The following is a 21,732-nucleotide window of genomic DNA, read 5'->3' on the forward strand; positions in this document are numbered from 1 at the left end:
TCACCATTAGTCAAATATTAAAAAGGTATTTATAGCTGGACTGTTACTTTTGAAGAATTACAGTGTAACCGGTTGGATTAAAAACACACTGCAAATTTTACGATGCTTTTTGCATCTGCATTGCTGCAGTTTTAAATGTTTTATTTAACACGTCTTGGTGGCCATGTTCAAAACCCAAAGTTGGCGGTCTTGTAATATGTATTAATCAATGATAAAAAATGACATCACTGTCAGAGATAAGTGGTGACTTTAGCTAATTTTATCTTGGTTCCAGATTCATTTCAGAAATGGGAGGGGGTATATGGAGGAAAAAACTGCCAACTTTGTAAGTCAAAAATGAATTCTTTACCACCCAAACAACTGCCAGCAATGAATATAGGTTTTCCTCTCCATGTTGGTCATTTACATCAGCGGTCTCCAACCCCCGAGTCGTAGGGTACCGGGCTGCGAGAGTTGAGGCTCGGGTGTGAAATTTATGGTTTTCAGGGTTTTTATCGGTTTTTATAGTTGTTTTTTTTTTAAATTGTTTTTATCGTTAACTCGGTTTCCCTGGGTCTTTTACTATGTGTTATGAATACATTTTTGTACCAGTACTGGTTTTATTTTGTTGTATTTATCCACGACACCTTAAAGGCCGGTCTGTGAAAACATTGTCGGACATAAACCGGTCCGTGGCGCAAAAAAGGTTGGGGACCGCTGATTTAAATGACTTTTTCACAGTCAGTAATATGGTGATGACAAGGCAAAGCAATGTCTTTAAAATGTTGTGCTGTGATTTAAAGGTTGTGTTTCTTGCCGAACAAGCACAATCAACAGCAAATAATACAACAATTCACCAAGTCAACACTTATCTATTTAACAGTCCAAGTCATACGTATTCAAAAGGGGAAGTAATGCTTTTAGTGTTTCTTCTAATTTTAATTCAAATTTTATATTTTTCAGACTTCTATAATACAGTTAGAGTATTGTAGGATTTAAATGTGTTTTCTTATTTATGAAAACACTCAAATATGCAGTATATTACCAACACCCTGCACTTAAACCCAGACTCCAGCTTAGACTTTCATTAGGTTAAGGTTAAGCAGATAGCTGTTTTGAATCCTTATGGAGAGAGAGCTATGTTAATGAAAAAAAAAACACACTGTGTTGTACTGCTGTTTAACTGAGATGCACTAGGCAGCTGGCTCCAGTTGGTTGGTCTACAGTAAAATTCTGGTTAATAATAATAGTAATAATAATATTATAATATAATAAAAGGTATGACTATATGGTGCTAATGTTAAAGTGAAGCTGAATAATTGCAGACATGTTTATGATAAAATAATAACTGTTAGGATCTAACAGTAAAGCTTCACAGCTATTTTGGGCAATGCTGATGGCTTGCTTCATTGCCGTCACATCTTTTCATTCAGACATCAGTATCTCTCACTCTGAGCCCAGATTAGCATTTAGCAGACATTGGGAGAAAGAGAATTGCCTTTTGACCCGGTCCAGTTTTGCTTCCAGGCTTGTACTGGCCAGTCCGCTTCAGCGCCACGTACATGTTTGGGTACTTCCTGGAGCGGTAGGTGTTGTAGTTGTTGCTCTCGAGCCGCTCTAAGAAGTAGCACTCATCTGTTGCTCTTCTCTGTAGAGAACAGACACAGAAAAATAATGCGAATAAAATATAACTGTTATGCTGTCTGCAGTGGATTTAACTGTGCCGCTTAGGTATAATTTCGGGGGCTGCAGATTAGAAAGCTACTGGGACACAGTGCCACCTAGTAAACTTAGATCAACTCATGAGCTAAGAACCTAAGAAGACTGTGACACTAGTTTGTAATATAGTTTAAGATACTCTGTTTGCTGAATAGCCTTATCAGTATCCTCTGCTTAAACAGGATTTCTGTATAAAATCAATCTAAGGGGCATCTTGTTACTTACAGTGGCATTTCATCACATCCTTTATTTTGTATATACATATATATATATATAGGAATTTTGAGTGAATTTGTTTAATTTAATATAATTGATTTAATGAAATATGATTGTTTAATATATTCTGTAATTAAGTTTCCACCTAAAATAACTTTGTAACTAAATGCAACCTTTATTTTGACTGTTGTTTATTTACTCTGTGATTTGTGGTAATAAACCCACTTATTTAATAAAGACAGTCATACCTTTCCATGAATATAAGGACAATGTGTGTCGTAGTTGAACCTCACTAAAAATAAACAAGTCACGATGTCAGTCAAAGAGAAACTTGAAATTAACAGGACTCTCATAGGAATCTTATTGGAGAATGCTAAAGATGACAATCTTTAAAGTGAATGGTATGATTCTTGTGTTGCCACGTTGTTGTCCATCTATTTTTACCCAAGATTCTTTCTTACTTTTGTCCTTTGTAGAAAACATCTGGCCAAAATCATGCTAGGCGTTGACTCCCTATGCTCGGTCCATCAAAACCCTTTTGTTTAGTTTCTGTTTTTATTTGACTGTGACTGTGCTGCTATTAGTCAGAAGACATTTTCTGGAACAACAACTCAGTCTACCTGGTTTAATTCACTGTGCAAAACTCCCAATAATAAAATGACTTTGGTACTAAAAATGTGTTCGTGGAAATGTTTGTAGATCAAAGAATATTAAACCAAGGCACAGATCAAATATCCCCAAATATGTCCCCTTTTCTCTTATATGATATATATGATCGATATAGGGCATAGATTCAACAAGGTGCTGGAAACATTCCTCAGAGATTTTGCTCAATGTTAAGATATGATACCACGATCCAACAGGTGCTGTTGCACATATTAGAAGATTGGTACATTGTGGTCATAAAGGAATGGACAATGTCGGCAGCAATAATCATGTAGGGTTTGGCATTTAAACATTTCTCAGTTGGTACTGGACTCATCAGACCAGGCAAGGGTTCTCCAATCTTCTTTTGTCCAGTTTTGGTAGCCCTGTGTGAACTGGAGCTTCAGTTTCCCATTCTTAGCTGACAAAAGTGACACCTGGTGTGGTCGTTCAGAGATGCTCTTCTGCATACCTTTGTTATAACAAGTGGTTATTTGAATCGTTGTTGCTTTCCCATCAGCTGAGAGCTGTCTGGCCATCTTCCTGTGATCTCTGGCATCAACGAGGTATTTTTGAAGCAGCAAACTGCTGCTACTGGATATTTTGTCACCTTTTTAAACCCTCAATGTGGTAAATATTCAGACCAGCCTGTCTGGCACGAACAATAACTCAGCCTTCAAAGTCACTTAAATTACCTTTCTATTCCAATCTGATGGTCGGTTTGAACTTCAGCAGGTCATCTAACCATGTCTATGTGCCTAAATGCACTGATTTGCTGCTGGATGATTGGATATAAGCATTAATGAGCAGTGGAACAGATGTACCTACTGAATTAACCAGTCAGGACATATATCTATTAATGTATATAGTTGTGCAATAGCCAGTATTTGTTGATCATATGATTCAAAACAAATCTATCAAGATCACCTCTCTTTCTAGATGACCCGACTCCAAAGCTAGATTTGACACTTTCCAGACAAAGGGTTACATCAATGTCAGTGAATTCTAATTTGCTTGACAACAACCGTTTTCACAATCTCTTGGAAGCAGACTGTAGTGTGCAGAGACCATCACGTGGGTCTTTTATTGAGCAGAGCGATGCCTTGGGTGGCATTCTGCTGCTGTAGCTTCTCATTAGGAGGAAATGCCTTTTGCCAATGACATGGATTTTATACGAGCCTTCACAACCACCAAACCACATCAGTCACCAACAGTTCACACTTCCACAATAAACAGCAACAACTGTGGCAACAGACCAGCATTGGCATGAAACTGGAGTGGTTTACTCACAGCAACGCTGAAACTATAATAGCTTAGTAACAGGGAAAAGTGCAGTTAGGAATCATTCCAAGACTAAATACAAGTAATGCAAGGCAGCATATCTTTAATTAGATTAAATTATCATGATTTATTTATTCATTTATTTATTTATTTATTTTAATATGCATCAACAGTCAACAAAGTAAAATCACTGGTTCTTATTTGTTCTAAAAAAATTTCTGCAATTTTTTGTTGCTTTTATTATGTATTTCCAATATTATTATTATTATTATTATTATTATTATTATTATTATTATTATTATTAATAATAATAATAATAATAATAATAATAATAATAATAATAACAATAATAATAATAATAATGTCTTTTTTTATTAAAAAATAAGTACTGTTCAATTTTCAGTCTTTCAGACCCAAAATACTTAATAATTTAAGTATTTTTAATAAAAGCCTGCAGTTATTATAATTCCCAAGTATTAATAATAATTATTTACTACTCACATGCAGGTATCCACACTGTTGGATAAATACTCAGTATATTATTGCATCACTAAAACAGATTTGTATGGGTTTTTTGTTTTTTTGTTACAAAAAAGGAAACTTTGATATATTGTTTTGGAAGATTTGGCAGAGATGACTTATTTAAATGTGTGCAGTTTATGTCTTTTGCTTACTGATTGCATTGATTGATGCATCTTGTCAGTTGTGCGTAACTGTGGTCTGTCATTGTCCCGGGTTTGTGACCCAGTAGTTTGTGCTTGCCTTGAATTGTTGTTTAATATTATGTCATTTCTCCTTATATTTCTGAGTTCTCTGTCCCTTAATTTTGTTTAATTTAGTTCCATTTCGTGTTTAGTCTGTCTTAGTCTTCCCTCTGTGTTCCACGTCCTCTAGTATCTAGTTTCTTGTGTTAGTTATTTGTGTCCCTGGGAAGTCTGTTTTGCCTCCATGTTCATTTGCCTGTTTTCCCAGTCTATCTGGTTCCTGTGTTCTCTGTCCTCTGCTATCTCGCCCTCGTTCTGTGTCTTCCTTGTCTGGTCTCTGTCTGTTTTATTTTGATAGTCATTGTGTCACGTGCCTTGTGTTCAGCTTTGCTTCCTCTCTCTCATTATGTCTAGTTTGTTCCAGCTGCGTTTCCACCTGTCACCCATCCTCTCATTATCTTGTGTATTATCATTCCCTCCTTGTGTGTGCGCGTCCTGTTTACTTAGTCATGTAAGTTCTAAAGTTCAGTTTAGACGAGTTTTCTGTTGTTTGTGTTTAGTTTCCCGAACTCCAGCAATAAAGCTGTGTGAGTTCTGAATTTATCTCTGAGTCTGCAATTTGGGTCCGCTAACTGCCAGCCACACACACACACACACACACACACACACGACAGTGGTCTACTATTATAATTTGAATGTTCTGATGAGTCCAGTGCGAGAGGCTATAAACCTAATTATTTTTAGAATGGGAGGATTTCTTGTCACAGTACTGGGAAATATTTGGTTTCCAAAACACTGCAACCTAAATGCTTCTTGTCACAGAGCTGTGAGTTTAATCAAGTCTGTTTCATACAGATTAGCAAGATCCTTTATGGAACAGAAACAGCACAAGCTTTGTTGATGGAAAGACCGATCCAAGTCACTCACCGCTCCAAACAGTCGTCCGTCTCTGTTCATTGCCAGATATCGGTTTGCACAAATCCCTTTGATGACCACTTCTCCCACTGAGGTCGCCTGGAGTTGAAGCTTTACTGAAGATGAATTAGCAGAGACAGAGAGCAAGTTGTTGTTTAATGATGGGACGTTTAATCAAAGTGTAAGAGTGACTGCTGACTTTTAAAAAGAAATGAATTTCTTCATTAAATCACAGCAAGTGTAACAGCGAGCTGTTAGAGAAACAGCTCACAGTACAGGTGCCTTTCAACATTTGAACTGCAACGAGCAAAAAGACAAGAGGCATGAAACAGAGGAACGAAAATGCTGTTAAATTAACAAACAATTAAGAAAAAGGAAACCTTGATTAAAGAGCGAAAAAAGGTAGAAAACATAAACAAAAAAGTCTGATTCCAGGCCACTGGTGGGCAGCACTTCATAAACAAGCCCACACACCATTTGAACCATGTGACAAGGTTATGTTTAAAGTCAATGAGATAAAATCAGCTTTAATATCTGACTCTTATACTAGTAGGCGTTTTAACTTTCTTACTTTCCTTTCCTTAAGGGAGCTTATGTGCCAAAACAGGGACATGCCACTGGGAAAATCACTGCTGAGAGAACTAAGAGTCAGGAAAGTATGCCAAATAGCTGGCATCCTCTCATATTTGGGTTTTGTTTCTTTGTATCTGGATCATACAGGTAAGTGGTACAAAATCAAACCACCACAAAATCAAACAATTCCTGTGACATAACTTATGAATCCTGTAAAACCAGACAGTTACTTTAAAACAATGCATAAAGTCATATTTTGTATGCCAGTTTTCTCTCTATCAAATACTAAAGTTTTGGGCCAGTGAAGTCTCTGTCTTACTTAAAAGTGCATGCCTTAAACTCAAATGTAGTTTTTTTTAAACTCATGACATTTTTTTTACCTGATAAATTCAGTTATATGTATATATATATTTTTTTCCATTTTTTATTTGCATTTTAAATGAAGACAATGAGTCTAATTATGCTGCGTTTAACATCTTTCAAGCATTACATCCAAACATCAGGTCCTGCTTCCTCAGTTGCTGGCAAATGATTTGTTGCTGTGGTTTCCTCTGGATTCATGGCACTGACTGATGCATGTGCCATGAATGAATGAAACATTATTATTAGCAAAAATAGTTAAGTTTAATTACCAAAAAACACAGAATGACATTACATAGTACCTGCAGGCTGTAAGATTGCTTATTCATGATCTTAAATTATTTATTTATTTCCCTTTTTTAAAAAGAGACATTGTTTTTCTTCATCCAATATATGCTCAGCAATCAAAAAGAATCCAGGGGCCCCTTGAGGTGAATAGGGGATCTCTTTAGAATGAGTCCCCATTAAGGGTAGACACACATCTGTCTATCATTAAGCTAGCTGTTTGGGTGATTCAAGTTACAGATCAAAGAGGCGAAAAAAAAAACCGTGCAATTGGTCTGAATGTACTGTGGTGTGTTCAATCTTCCTCGGATAGATTATGTGCTGAAATGCTTGTGAATGGCGGGAACCTGATCCCCGCTTCTGTAAAGTGTGCTCTGGGGTCTCCTGTCGTGTCCAGTTTGTATCAGAATTGACCCCAAGGTTCTTGGATCAAAAGTCTCTTACACAAAACTCAAACGGATGGAGAAGAGTCCCATCTACATTAGCATGGAAATTCTACTCGAGGACCCTAGGATATATTAGGCAACATTTTTCATAACATTTCCTATTCTTACTGGCAGGTTTGTCTGTAAAAGCTGGCAGCTCTATCCTACCCTTAACAAAAGGGCCATTGAGGAAGCACAGCTCAAGTCATAATAACTCTTAAGAACTATTTTGGTAAAAAGCTAAATGATTAATACTAATGGCCGTTGTATGACGAAGTGTGAATATATTCCTTCCTTAAACTTTCTCATGTCGTCTACAAGATGAATCTCTCCAGATATTTCATAAACACTTATAATGAAGTATAATTAAACGCAATTGAATTATCCTATAAATAGCCTCTCACTCCTTGAACTGGCATCAGGCATTTGTTTGAAATGTCACACTGTACCTTGTGCAATACGCTTCCAAGCACCCAAGCATGTGTTTTCCAAGGAAAAATCCAAATTTCATGTTCCTCTCCTCCCCTCCTATTTACAAAAGCTTAGGGCACATTTAATCAGTGACAGTGACGCACTGAGGAATGCTACAGTTGTCCATTAACGTAATCACGTTAATGTTTACCCTTTCTTAAAAAATGGGGAGCTCAGAATAAATATTAATTCAGTGTCGGCACAGATGACTGGTCAGAGGGTAAGATAATTTTTTAACAGGTTTTTATAATAACTTCATCAGCCTCAAAGACGCAGGAACTCCCAGATTTGCTGTCTTTTGTGACGTAAAATATACAGTTAACAGTGTGACTCAGCATGGTGATCTTCATTTGGAGTACTAAAAACATCAAGCATGTTCCATCAGAAGTCCCACTGATGAATAAAAACTGAGGCGTGACTCTTTAGTACTGAGGTTATTATACTTTCCAGAAGGTGACCTACACACATTTGGTTCTTAGTGTTAGCAAGTGGAGAATAATCATAATTCAAATGGAAAATTCACATAATCTCCCTATTATTTATCCACGTTATTTAATTTTTTGCTTCGCTCTTTCTTCTCTGTTGCATGTTAAAAACAGAAAATCAAGAAGTGCTGTGTACTGTGTAAAGTGAAAAGAACGAGACTTGAAGAACTTACTGTGGGGGTCGTTTTTCTCTCGTATTCCATCCACTCCTCCATCAGATTTTATCCTCAAGAAGAAGCCACCATTTTTACAGTACAGCCTTTTAGGGTCCTTGAAGTTCCCAGGAGGAAAACCGCTGCTGCCGCCGTCTTCAGGTGTAGCGGGAAGTGTTGTGATTCCTCCCGTGGCCATCTCCTCCTCTTTCCCCACTTCCTGGCAACTGCGTCGTCTCCTTCTTGAGAAGTGCAGCAGTTCACCGTGGCCTCTCACCTCCTGCTAACTGCTGCCTGTACCCTCTTACTCTCCTCCACACAAACTGATTCTGCTTAACCTCAGAGGTCAGCTTGCTTGAAAGGCCCCCCTCTCAGGGCAGCAAGTGCCCTTTGAGTCCTGAGAATTTAAAGCAGTAACACTTCTACGGACTCCTATGCAAGATCGAAATCTACAATTTGTAGACGCTTGTCTGCCGTTTGTAGAGCTGGCAGCTGCTTTGCCAGTGTACTTTGAGCACACTGGTAGGGGGGATGCATGCAGGTCGCTTCTTTCTTCTACTCTTCTTGCAATGGAGTGTTTAGAGCAGGGCAGCTGGCTTAGATCTGTGTGGAAGGCTTTCCCCTTTGGGCCTCAGTTCGCATGCGCCCTAGGAGCACCAGCACACACACACACATGCTCACGCCCACTAATGCTCACTGATTTAACCAACCAACCCAGCAGAAGTCGGGAAAGGAGAGGAGGGCAAAGAAGGGGGACGTGCAATTTGGACTCTGAGACCCTTCGGAGAGCCAAGAGCCACAGCAACCATGTGAACAGAACCAGTGTTTTCATTCATCCAGTCTGTTCAAGAGCAGGAAAAGAGGAACATAATAAGAAAGCCAACAGAGGCATCTTGGTAGTGATTCTGTAAGTGCTATTCATAAGTGAAAAAAAATAACAATGTAAAGCAGAAATGCCAGTAGATGAAAAAGAAACCCTCACGAGCCAGTTATTTTAATTGCTATTCTCAATTTTCTCCAAACCAGCTGCCTGGATGATGAGTGATGAAAGTTATTTATCCAGGAGGAGGTCATGCATTTGTCAAAATAGGCACTTACTGTTCTGGGCTTCTGGGTAAACGTTACCACATCTGAAGCTTGTGTGGGACCAGTAGAAAGTCAGCTGTGCTCCCGGTTGACATCATGCTGGTCACCGCGGCAGTTGAACAGAAAAACAAGAAGTTTTTGTTCGACAGTATCGGCTAAATGCATATATTATATACACATGCACAGTGAAAAAATATCTACCAAATATTATTAGTGATACACATTTATACCTGTATAGTACTGTACAGATAAAGTAATGATATAACAGTTATAACATTGACCTCACCTTACCTCAAGTATAAGCTCAGTCTTCAGGCCTTACCCTTTTACACAATTTTTCAAATGTTAATTTCTACATATACAGCACAGCCAGGGGACTAGTAAGGCTGTAAATTGACTAGTACTTATATGCCTTATCTATACCTGTGTGCTTTCTAACATTCACACACACACAGATGCATCAGGGGCAAGTCGGGTTTTATCGTCTTGCCCATGGATGCTTTGGCATCAGGGATCCACCAACCTTCTACCTTAACTACTGCTGCCCATATAGGAAATTTCAAATCAGCATTTGTCACAATCCTAAATACCCATTTAAATATCTTTTCACTGGGAAAAAGTAAATATATGAGAGGTACAATGATGACATATGGATACACTGATCAGTCATAAAATAAAAACCTGCCAGATATCACGTTGGCACAAAACAGCTCCCATCCATCATAGCAAGAGCACAGTACCACTGGGGTGTCTTGTAGTATCTGGCATATAATCCATGGTTTGGCACAGGACACTGGCTACAGTTCTTTCAGGATTGTGGGTTATGGCATGGGGCCTCCATGAATCAGGCTTTTCCAGTTTATTCTATGGAAGCTTTATTAGATGGGATCTCCAGCGCCTGTAGGCAGGATTAGCATGTTGGGCTATTTTTTTATGTTTCAAACTGCTCTTGAACAATTTTGTGGTGTGGCAGAGTTCAGTATCCTACTATATCCTGCTGTAGGGAGTCTGCTGCTGTCAGGGGGTGTCATTGCCACTGAGGGTGAGGGAAGCTCTGATATATGATATGAGAATATGATATATCCCAGAGAATATCCACATGAATGCTCAGAGCGAAGGTTTGTAGCAAGATGATCAACATTCAGCTTCAGTTCATTTACTTCAGTGGTATAAAGAATTGCTCATTTGGCACGCTTGTTGCGAGGCTGTAATCAGCAGCTTACAATAGGATGGCCGAACTCCTCACCCTATCTCTAAGAGAAATGCCAGCCACTCTTCTGAGAAAACTTGTGACACACTTTTTTAAAAAAAAATGTTAAACTATATTTAAAAAATGCCTCAGCTGGCCTTTCTCCTCATAATTTTATATTTAAAGTTTTTTCATTTCCTACTTGTCATTGCCCAGAATAAATACTCCATCTATCTGAATCATCTCTCAGAGAGCCCTTTAAGTTTTACGTTATATAAATTTGTTAAGTGATTCGTGCAGACAGAAAGGAGGTGGACTCACCCTGAACTCTCGGATGTGTCACCAGTTTTGGCATTCCAACCTTCCTCCCCAGTGTTGTGTGTGTTATATTATGTCATGCCCTCCCCTCTCAATGCTGCAACAACACTGAATAATGTCTGAGTCAAGACTATTCTGTCTCCACCGTAAAACCTTTGTAACACTTTTATTTCACTGAACTATTTTTAGAAAGCTCATTACACCCAGAGGAAATGGAAGACCACGCAAGTCATTGAAACCGTCACCTCTAAAACACAACATGCAAAAAAGGGAAATTTTTCAAGACACCAACCAAATTGAACAGTGTATTGGGAGCAGTTCTTGAATTTTCCAAGTTGTAATCATTTTTACTTATGTTAATATAGGTATTGTATGAATAGCCTATTACAAATTTCTATATATGTATAAGTACTCTAAAAGCCGCCCAAACTGCAGACTTTCAAAATATTTATGTGACCTTTAGGTGATTATGTAGGAGGGAAAGTGTTAATGAAAGATTTCCAGGATTCGAATAACTGACATCACCTCTGAAAATGTATTTTAAAGCACAGACACTAGTAAGATTTAACCAAAAACATTTACTGTCTGGAGGTGTTCCTTCTGCATCAAACATGCCAATTATGACACACAAAGTCATAAAAGAGCCGCACCTGGCACAGAAGCAGTGTCAGCGTTCAATGTGAGCAGTACTAGCCAAACTGTAGACACTTAATGAAGCTTAGGCAAATATCATTAAGTAAGTGTTCGAAGACGAAGAAGCACAACAAAATGCAGCCTTCGAGCAGGAAATCTAATTGTGGGTTTGGATATGTAGCAGTAGTTTTCCCTTCCTGAAATGTGTGCAAAGTCAACATGTGTTCAAGGATATGTATAACCTACATCAGGTTAGTCATGATTGTTTTATTATTAAATAAAAATAATGTTTAAGGGACTTTCCAGGGAGAATAGAGAATCATAATGACAGAGGACACAAGGCCAAGTTAATTAAAACTAAGAAAAACTACATTTATTTGGTTATTCAACATAACTTTATTATTTATTATTTTTTAATATAAGTTTTAGAAAGAATTCTGAAGACATTCAGAATGAGGATGTCTCCCCCTTGTGGCAGAAAATAGGTAATAACATTTTTCAAAAGCCCTTGACTGTGTGTTATTTACAGCATATTTTACAAATCACTTTGTTTAGGAAGAAAAAAACAGTTTGTCTTGTAGAGTGAAATCTTTTGCCTAAATATTCTACATGAACATCACAACAGCAAGAGACTGTTCTTGGCAATCTCAGTTTTTTGGTCTACGCCTGTGATAATCTCTGCATCTGTCTGTAAAACCAAGAAAACAACATCTAAGGCTTTCCTCCATGCTTCCTGTTTCACGCTCAGATTATCATAGATTTCCACTGCTCGCGCTTCATTGGGTTTTGGTGCTGTGAAGACTTCACCATCCTGATTTTCACTGTTTAAGAAAAGTTGTGGGGACTTTGCAGCATAGCCTAGGTAGTCCTGCAGTTGTTGGCTCACCTCAGTCCTAGCTTTGACTTTTGAAATTCTTCCAGTGTTAACCATTACAGTGGATATGTAATCTATTAAACCATCTGCCATGAGGTCCAACACTACGCTCCTGTAGTGGTTGGTTCCTCTCTCACCGTTCTTTTCTCTGTGACACATGACATGATGCTCCACTCGCTTATGTAGGTGATGAATGCAAAGCATTTCTGTCCCACACGCCCCTGGTAGAAGAGCTCTGTCTTTTAGTGCATAGTGTAAGCGATAAGCACAGGCCCAAAACTGGTCCTCCAGGGCCTGCAGCTTTCCATGTATAGAGCTTGTAAGGATTACTGTAACTAGCCCGCTGTTGCTGCCAGTTGAGATATTCACAGCCAGGGAGTACTTCTCGTGGCTACTGAGGTCTTTCCATACTGCAACCTTTGCCCCAGTGCCAACATTTTGCTTGCTCAGTTGCGCAGCAAAGGTTACCGGAACAACTCCAGACAAGTTGGCAAATGTCTTCAAAACGGAAGCCTTCACATTTTCCACTACAAGTATACGATGCCTACAACATTGCTGAATCACTTTTTCACAAGCGTGCCCATGGATTAGTATCAGGTTCACTTCCAGGTTCAACAGATGTGTCACAGTCCGTTCCACCCATTCGTCCTCTTTGCTCGAACTCGAAAAATCTACGTGATCCCTCACACGGTGCATACCTGTCGGCCTGTTAAAGCCAAGATGGCGATAAGTATGTGATAAATCTCCATTTATGAGAACAACCTTCAGTTGTTGTTCTTTTAAGTGATGAGCGACTGTAGCCTGTTCAGCAGATAAAAGAACAACACAGCCAAATACAACGCACCCGTGGTCCTCTGGTAAACCAGGGAGAATACAAGTCACCACTTTAGTAATGTCAAACGTGGGATAGCTCATATCTTCTTGATTAGTTTTTGACTGCATCCGAATAACTTCGACTACAAGTTTCATTGCATCATCACAACCATGGCTCAATCCCTCAGCAATGTGTACAATGTCAGGAAGCTTAGGCTGAGGATGTAGCAATACTTTGGAGAAATCTTCAGACTTCGTCTCACAAAAATGTCTGCTGAGTTTTATTTTTCTCTGTTCACCGACGGTCAGAGTCTTGAGGTCAAACTTTATTGTTCCCTGCATGCTGCACAATGCAGGCGATGAATTTTTGATGGGTTTCTTGGACACTTTCACAGCATAACTCTCTAACGATGTCACACCCAGACCATCAATTGAAACAGCACATTTCCTGCAAGCATCCAGACATACATCCATCCCTTCAGACATTGCTGAGATTATGTTCCCTACTGAAATTCCTCTCTGAAGACAGTCCAGGGCAACACGGCTCCAGGCTCCTGCTAGGAACAGCAGGCATCCCGACCCTGTATGGTAGACCTTCTGGTGGGCTTGAATAGTCTCATAAACCAGCTGACCCACTGCACAGGTCAGCTCCATGGTCTCAATAATGCGAAAACACGAGCACACAAGAGTGGACTCCCCACTTTTGTCATCTTGGATAAACTTGTACTTTATACAAGGGCCCAAAGAGGAACGTGAGATTCCTGCCAGCGCCAACAGTTTCTGCAGTCCAACATGCTGTCGATGGTTTATGATTGTACTTCCCAACATCATTTGAGGACTGTGAACTGTAAAAGAAAATTTGTTTGGTCATTTCTAAACAAAAAAAAGTCCTCACAAACATTTGCTTTAGTTAGGAAACATGATTTGTGTTTTTAAAGTAAGTATAGGCCCTCAGATCTCCTTTTCTATCCATCCATTCTCTTCTGCTTATCCTTATTTGAGTCGTGAGGGGCTAGAGCCTATCCCAGCTACCATAGAGTGAGAGGTGAGGTACACCCTGGAGAGGTCACCAATCTGACACAGAGCACACCTCCTGGAAATTCAAATTTATTATACAGTATGGTACTGTAATCCTCAAATGAAAAAAGATTTGTAAGAAACTAAAAGGATGTGGGGGAGGGGGGATTGAGGGAATAGCTTTTTTTAATGGCCCTATTTGTTTTTATGCCGTTTCTTTTTTTTATATGATGATATATCATCTTCTACTACTCCTTCTTTTGCCTGCTCCCTTTAGGGGTCGCCATAGCACATCACCTGGCTCCAACTCTACCTATCCCTAGCATCCTCTGTCAAACCAACCCACTGCATCTCCTCCTTCACTACATCCATGAACCTATCTGTGGTCTTCCTCTTTTCCTGCCTGACCTCATCTATCAACCTGTTCATTACCACTGTGAGCAAGAATGGGCTCAGAGCAGATCCCTGATGTAATCCCACCCCCACTGTAAATCCATCTGCCACTCCTACTTCAAACTTCATCACTATCCTCATAAATGTCCTGCACCAGCCTCAGATACTTCTCTAACACTACTCACTCCCTCATGCAGTACCACAATTCCTCTCTTGGCAGCCTATCGTATGCTTTCTCTAGAACTACAAAGACAGCCTGAAACGGTTTTGACCTTCTCCACAGGTCTCCATCGACATGTTCAAAGTGAACATCACATCTGTAATTCTCTTTCTCGGCATGGAGCCGTACTATTGCTTACTGATTGTAAACTCTCTGGTTAACCTAGCCTGAACAACTGTTTTCCTTAGTTTGATGGCATGATGTGTCAACTTTAGAGATATTCTAGAAAGTTCTAATCTAGTTAATTAAGGGTTTCAATCGTTTTTATGCAGAGAAGCCTTAACCCAAGTCATCACTGTCAACTGAGCTGTTTTCACTGTCAGTGTGGGCTTTTTTTTTTAAACAAAAAACAAAACAAAACTCTTTTTACTCTGATACCAGCAATTAAAATAGCAACTTGGCAAGTTTGATATTTTGTTTTGTTTTCCTTCTTTGTCCAGGGAAACCAAACGGTTCATAGGCCTTTCACCCCCTCATCACGTGTCTTTTAAGATTTAAGCAGTTAACAGCCAAGCACTGCTAAATGGAAAATCGTATTTGCAGACAGATGGCAGTCAGCATATTGACATTTGACAGATATAATGGGTGCAACCCACATATAACAGATTTAGAGTTTTAGATGTAAAACATTACTACTCATGAAAAACTGACGGGTATTAATTCTTCCTCCAACACTAGCAGCGAGTTTTGCCAATGCCTGCACTTCACTCAGCATCTTACAAGTCAGCTTACAAGCTAAGCTAACGAACCAGAGACAGGTTTACTTCAAAACTGCCCGTGTCTGTACCTTATTCCAAGAGCAGAACAAAAAACAGAAATGTCACTGCAAAATGACGCTGTAATGCAAACTTTACTATCCTCAATGAGTATACTTTTACCTTATTTCAATAGTGTACGAGGCATTTATATTACGCCTGGTCCAGCTCAACCGATTAAACACTGCGCATGCGTTTTGTTTCCTAGTTGCTGGGCGACAACAAACTGTCCGTATGTTTGGCTGAAACTGTTTTAACCCGCCTACTCTTTTTTGTGATTGGTTTATCAGGTTTCGTCAGCGCGCTTTCATCATTTGTATTGGCTCTCTCGGATGTCTGTTCACAGAAAACGTACACAGCCGTTGCTACCTGATTTGTTGACACCAGACCATCAAACAAAACATAGAGGTTTCCTCGTCGAGATCATTAATTCAAATGGTGTGCATTTATTTAATTATGTAAAGTAACTGTATAAACGAATGTTTAATGAACATTTTAAGAAGCTGTGAGATTTGCCATAAGAAGCCGTTAGTTTTAGCTTGATTCTCTTTGGTCTCCCGGAACAGCATTTAAGCTAGCTAGCATAATAATGACCTAAAATAAGATATGTACCGCGAGTCTCGTTGCTGTTAAGTTAGTAACTTAATAGGTACCTTTTGTGATGGATTAATATTGTATTTCATAGGCTTCAAGTTACCGCAAACCAGCTTCCTCGGCTAGCCAAAGGAAAAAGACGGATTTAAAACACGACCTGACTGAGGAGCAAAAGCAAGAAATTAAAGAGGCTTTCGATCTCTTTGACACAGATGGAACTGGAACAATAGACGTGAAGGAGCTCAAGGTTGGCTTTCTAGTTAAATGTGTATTGATGAAAGTTAACAAAGGAAAACATACCGCGGTCACAGCACCGCAGCAGCTTCAGTTTTCTTTACTGTTATCTGTGCCACAGGTTGCCATGAGAGCTCTGGGGTTTGAACCAAAGAAAGAAGAGATCAAGAAGATGATTGCAGACATTGATAAAGAGGGCTCTGGAACGATTGACTTTGGTGACTTTCTCAGTATTATGACACTGAAAATGGTGAGTGTTTTACCGAAAGGAACAACAGGAAAACTTCTCTGCAGTTAAGTTGAAAGTCTTACTGTCTGAAAATAGCACTGTCCTCAAAACTGTTGCGGCTAAATCAAGCATTTGTGTGTTGTTTTGACAGCTGTCGTTTTGGAGCAATTCTAAACATTGCAAGAATTTGCTAGATATAGTAGCTTTCTTGCTCTCTCTCTCCCTTTCCCTCCCCGTCTCACACGCAGACACATTTGTAAGGCTAGTGTATTCATGGGTTGACCCATGAAAAACTTGCCAAATCGTCTCTGCCAGTGCTTGTTTTGCTCTTGACTCTTGTTTGGAGCTTCTGGTACCTCAGATGTTGACAATCAGGTGCCTGATTGGCATCTGATTAGCATGGGTCCTGCTACAGTGAGCAAATACATCACGGCACTGTACATGCAAAGTCACCAACACCTTTCTGGCTTTCCTGTGTCCTTACTAATAAATAGCACAGTAACAGTAGATCATAGCAAAGGCTTTCTTCAGACTGAAAAAACTATAGATAACATTTATTGTGGCCACCTGTTTACATTGCAAAACACATTTCCATTCAAGAGTTATAAAATATACTGTATGCACACTGTTTATGTCTGTGCTTTGTAAAATGTGCTTCACTTCATTTTCTACACACATTCTGCAAATTATATTCATATTGGAGTGCATTTGGAGAAAAATTTAAAAAAGAACATTTTGCATGTTTTTAATTTGTAATATATTTATATGTGTATTCATTTTTGATGAGAACAGAGTGAAAAAGACACAAAAGAAGAAATACTGAAGGCTTTCCGGCTCTTTGATGATGACTGCACGGGAAAAATCTCATTCAAAAATCTCAAGAGAGTTGCCAAGGAGCTGGGTGAAAACCTCACAGATGCAGAGCTGCAGGTATAGGGATTCTCCATTACTTTGGAGTACTTACAGTTTTGTTTTTTGGGGGGGTGGTAGCACTTTTGCATCTACATAAAAGATTTTGTTTATACTAAGAATAACTTTTGTATATTTAATGAAGCCATGCAAAATTTATACCATAAAATAGTATGAATATCTGTGGGTCAAATTTGGAAAATTATTTTGACATATAAAGAATCACAGAAGATGAGCCTGATAAAAACCAAATGTAGGTAAAAATGAAACCTTTGATAATGTTATAAATAGTTTAGTCCAACCAACTATCCCACATAGTGATTATACAGTACTGTAAGGAAGTCTTTGCCCCTTCCTTATTTCTTATTTTTTTGCATATTTGTCACACACTGTGGACACACACTAGCTATCCACAGCTACCTGCCCCTGTGTGAAGAAGTAATCCCCCCTCCCCTTTTTAAATCATGAATTAACTGTGATTAAACACATTTTTTGAAAGCTGACTTCAGTCTCACGGCCACACCCAGGCCTGACTGCTGCCGGAATCAGGAAATCACTTAAACAGAGCCTGTCTAAAAGAAGTAAAGAAGGCTAAAAGATCTGAAAAAGCAGCAAAGCTGAGAAACAAAAACATTGGCATGTATCAGTTTGGAAAGGTTTAAGGTTTTAGGACTCCAGCAAACCACAATGAGAGCGATTAAACACAAATAGAGAGAGGCTGGAACAGTGGTGAACCTTCCCAGGAGTGGCTGACCGGCTAAAATTTCTCCAAGAGCGCACTGATGACTCATCCAGAAGGTCACAAAGAACCGAGAACAACGTCTAAAGACAGTTCCAAGAGTGAGTTCTAACCAAAAAGAACATAAAGGCTATTCTCACACTTGCCAAAAATGTCTTGTTCATCTCCAAGACCTTGACGAGACAAAAAGTTGAACTTTTTGGGAAGGCTTGAATCCCGCTACATCTACAATAAAACAAACAGCATTTTATAAAAAGTACTTCGTAGCAACATCTGGGCCTGCTTTGGTCAACTTGACTTAATTGACGGAACTTTGAGTTCTGCTCTCTACCTGAAAATCCTAAAGGAGAATGCCTGACCATCAGTTCATGCCAGGAACGTATGCACGCTCAGGTTATTCAGCAGGACAATGATCTGAACCACACCAGCAAGTTCACCTCTGATTGGCTTAAAAAACAACAACAAAGAAAACACAAGTCACGACTGATTAAGGTGCTTTGGCATGACCTTAAACAGGCTGTTCATATGGCTGAATTAAAACAGTTTTGCAAAGAAGGGTAGGACAGACTTCCTCCACAGTGATGTGAAAGGCTGATTGTCTAGTTATTTTGAATGCTTGATTGCAGTTTCAACTGCCAAGGGTGGTAAGACCAGTTATTGGGTATACTTTTTCCACATACTGCCGGGTAAATTTAGATAGCTTTTTTCCCTTAATTAAATAAAAAAAAAATATCATCATTTAAAAATTGCATTTTGTATTATCAGGTTATTGAAAATGATTCCTGAGGTAATGATGTTCAAAAAGTTGGGTTTTGAGAAAAAAAACCCCATCTTGAACAAAAACAAGATTTTGAATTTAGATTGTGATATTTGTAGTGGGTGTAAACTGATTTAATTTTTAAAAGAGCGTTTTTCAGTTCTGAAAAATACAATATGGTTTTCTCCTTTACATAAAAACTGATAAGGGCTCAGTAATGCTGGGAAAATTGAAATGAATTAATAAGAACAAAGTTTTTCCTACTGCTCTGCTGCTCAGTACTTTGAGAGCCTGTAAGTCACTCTGCAGTAACTATTCATAGTGTAAAGATTAAAATTTTTATATGTAAATGAACCGGTTCTCGCTTTTCTACTCTACTTTATATGCCTCATTCAAACACACACTCATACAAGCTCTTTTTTCCTACACACAAGTTCTTTCTGTCTAACATTCACATACAATCGTATTTCAATGAGCACATCAGAGAGCAACTTGTTCATTATCTTGCACAAGGATACTTTGGCCTGCAGACTAAACCGCCAACCTTCCAGTTAGTGGATGACCTGCTGCACCTCCTGAGCTACAGCCACCCCAGCTGGCTTTGTTAAATATACTAAAGTACAAAAAAGTTGCTCATTCTGAAGGGGTCAGGTGGGATCCTTTCGCTGGTTTGACTGATTTTAAATTCGCTACCTCATATTTAAAATATTGTAGTACCTCTACTACAGTAAATTGTATAAGTGGTACAAACCGTAAAGTAATACCACATGGCCAGAAGCCAAGAATTTTTTATTTAAAGAACAGTACATACTTAGAGGAACCACTATAAATACATTTCTATATAAGTACCAAACTTATTGTCTCTCTTCTCATATCTCCCAGTTCCTCTAATGTTGGTATGTTCTTACATGTCACAGTAAAATAGTAGTAACTATTATTTTAGGTGGGGTTTTCCTGGGTAACCTTTGCAGTCAAATGCCATGCATGAAACACAAAGTTACCTGAAGTCAGTGTGAGAACTGTTCCAGTTTGATGCTCTCACTTCCTTCCCTTTGCTTCATCACATTTATTATCCTTTCAGGAAATGATTGACGAGGCAGACCGAGACGGGGACGGTGAGGTCAGCGAGCAGGAGTTCTTGCGGATAATGAAGAAGACCAATCTTTATTAAACCTCAGTGTCTTAGAACCTTTGTTTGTATTGTAACTTTTTTTGGAACATTAGTTTTGTTTGTATGGAAATATTTTAATATGTTGTATCTTTGCACACACTTTTATAAAATTGCAAAAACAATAAATCTATTTCATCAGAGATGATTTGTCTGTTACATTGTCATTATGAAATCCTTTATTTAAACATAAGACTCATTGAGTTGTCTTTTTCTACAAAAACATAGAGTTTGGCTGATAATACAAAAATATGAATTATACAAATCATGTGCAAGTGTGATTTAGGATACACCTAGTACAGGTTAAAGAATCAGAATATTGTGAAAAAGTTTTGGGTTTTTTTGTGGTAATTTTGTTCTAAAAGATGAACATAATTTTATTATGTGTAGGTGAAATACACTTAGCAGTTAACTGGGACTTCTTTACATTGAGTTCCTGCATCAGTGCAGTGAGGCATGGAGGCAACCAATCCAAGCTGCTTTGATAAAGGCCTTGTGCTCTTCTCATTTTTGGATCAGACATTTATCTATCCAAATGGAATGGATAACACGGGTTTACTGGCCAATCAGATACAATACTAACATGGTCAGCAACCATTTGCTAGTAATTGTGGCCTTGTGGGCAGGTCCTACTACAAAAGGAAGTCCGTGTTCCCATAAAGCTAATTGGGAAATGGAAGCATCTTTAAAATCTCCTAGAAGATTTAAGACCTGGTAAATGGTAAAATGGTAAATGGCCTGTATTTGTATAGCGCTTTACTTAGTCTCTAAGGACCCCAAAGCGCTTTACACGTTCAGTCATCCACCCATTCACACACTGGTGATGGCAAGCTACATTGTAGCCACAGCCACCCTGGGGCGCACTGACAGAGGTGAGGCTGCCGGACACTGGTGCCACCGGGCCCTCTGACCACCACCAGTAGGCAACGACAATGTGGTTTCTGTCCCTCTCCAGTCATCTTTGACACTCTGGCTTCCAAATGCAAAAATTGACGTGAAAAGGGGACTTTGGACCACTGAGCAACAGCCCAGTTCTCTCTCTCCTCAGCACAGGTATTACAGTTCTGCTGCTGGTTCAGGAGTGGCTGTGATATCAGGACTGCAGCCCCTTTGCTCAAAACATATGTGCATCGTGGATGTTGATGTACTGACACCAGCGTCAGTCCGCTCCTTGCGAAGCTCTTCCAAGTTTTTTAATCAGCGTTTTATAACAGTCCTGCAAAGACTGCAGGCGTCCTTGTTGTTTGCGCACTTTTTTATCACCACACTTTTCCATTCCAGCCAACTTTCCATTGTGTTTCAACAGCACTCTGCAAACTGCACTGGCGTTTTCTTGCTTACCGTCTTTGTGGAAGGTGATGATGACAACTGGACAAATGCTAAATTAGCAATCTTCCACATATTTTTGCATGTACTGAATTTGATTTGTAGAAATTTACTCAACCATTTTTTTGAGCCACATGTCATGTCTGTCAATATTAAAACAGAAAAAGTGTCTAGAGTCTAAAATATGTAAAGATTTTTTAACTTCCATAAATAGCTGATGGAAAATATTGAGCTTTCTCGCAATTTTCAAATTTTTTGAGATGCACGT

At 38.9% G+C, this 21,732-nt stretch overlaps 3 protein-coding genes across 4 annotated transcripts; 1 reads left to right on the forward strand and 2 right to left on the reverse strand.

The window, feature by feature from the left end:
- Nucleotides 1-1,439: 1,439 nt before the first annotated feature.
- fgf2 (fibroblast growth factor 2) lies at nt 1,440-9,465 on the reverse strand. 2 transcript variants are annotated; one of them, XM_063493474.1, is made up of 4 exons: nt 9,309-9,465; nt 8,232-9,051; nt 5,472-5,575; nt 1,440-1,627 (listed from the first exon to the last, which is right to left on the reverse strand). In XM_063493474.1, the coding sequence occupies exons 2-4, from the start codon at nt 8,407-8,409 to the stop codon at nt 1,442-1,444; spliced, it is 468 nt and encodes a 155-aa protein (XP_063349544.1). In that variant the 5' UTR covers nt 8,410-9,051; nt 9,309-9,465; the 3' UTR covers nt 1,440-1,441. The 2 variants fall into 2 exon arrangements, with proteins under 2 accessions (XP_063349544.1, XP_063349535.1); XM_063493465.1 differs by lacking the exon at nt 9,309-9,465 and having other exon boundaries at nt 8,232-9,078.
- A 2,345-nt stretch (nt 9,466-11,810) lies between these two features.
- Nucleotides 11,811-15,716, reverse strand: bbs12 (Bardet-Biedl syndrome 12). The gene is made up of 2 exons (XM_063485140.1): nt 15,632-15,716; nt 11,811-13,968 (listed from the first exon to the last, which is right to left on the reverse strand). Exon 2 carries the CDS (start codon nt 13,952-13,954, stop codon nt 12,053-12,055), a length of 1,902 nt encoding a protein of 633 aa, XP_063341210.1. The 5' UTR covers nt 13,955-13,968; nt 15,632-15,716; the 3' UTR covers nt 11,811-12,052.
- Nucleotides 15,717-15,845: 129 nt separating this feature from the next.
- Nucleotides 15,846-20,249, forward strand: cetn4 (centrin 4). The gene is made up of 5 exons (XM_063485152.1): nt 15,846-15,946; nt 16,194-16,349; nt 16,458-16,586; nt 17,358-17,495; nt 20,052-20,249. The coding sequence occupies exons 1-5, from the start codon at nt 15,944-15,946 to the stop codon at nt 20,139-20,141; spliced, it is 516 nt and encodes a 171-aa protein (XP_063341222.1). The 5' UTR covers nt 15,846-15,943; the 3' UTR covers nt 20,142-20,249.
- The last annotated feature ends 1,483 nt before the right edge of the window (nt 20,250-21,732 follow it).

Source organism: Pelmatolapia mariae, linkage group LG2 (genome assembly GCF_036321145.2).
Source record: "Pelmatolapia mariae isolate MD_Pm_ZW linkage group LG2, Pm_UMD_F_2, whole genome shotgun sequence".
Lineage (NCBI taxonomy): Eukaryota > Metazoa > Chordata > Actinopteri > Cichliformes > Cichlidae > Pelmatolapia > Pelmatolapia mariae.

Excerpts from the sequence above, each read along its gene's own strand:
- fgf2 (XM_063493474.1), bottom strand. The coding sequence starts at position 8,409 with ATGGCCACGGGAGGAATCACAACACTTCCCGCTACACCTGAAGACGGC. Across the intron at positions 5,576-8,231 it reads AGAGAAAAACGACCCCCACA|TAAAGCTTCAACTCCAGGCG; the intron begins GTAAGTTCTTCA and ends ATTCATCTTCAG. Across the intron at positions 1,628-5,471 it reads ACGGACGACTGTTTGGAGCG|AGAAGAGCAACAGATGAGTG; the intron begins GTGAGTGACTTG and ends TGTTCTCTACAG.
- bbs12 (XM_063485140.1), bottom strand. The coding sequence starts at position 13,954 with ATGATGTTGGGAAGTACAATCATAAACCATCGACAGCATGTTGGACTG.
- cetn4 (XM_063485152.1), top strand. Across the intron at positions 16,350-16,457 it reads TAGACGTGAAGGAGCTCAAG|GTTGCCATGAGAGCTCTGGG; the intron begins GTTGGCTTTCTA and ends TCTGTGCCACAG. Across the intron at positions 16,587-17,357 it reads GTATTATGACACTGAAAATG|AGTGAAAAAGACACAAAAGA; the intron begins GTGAGTGTTTTA and ends TGATGAGAACAG.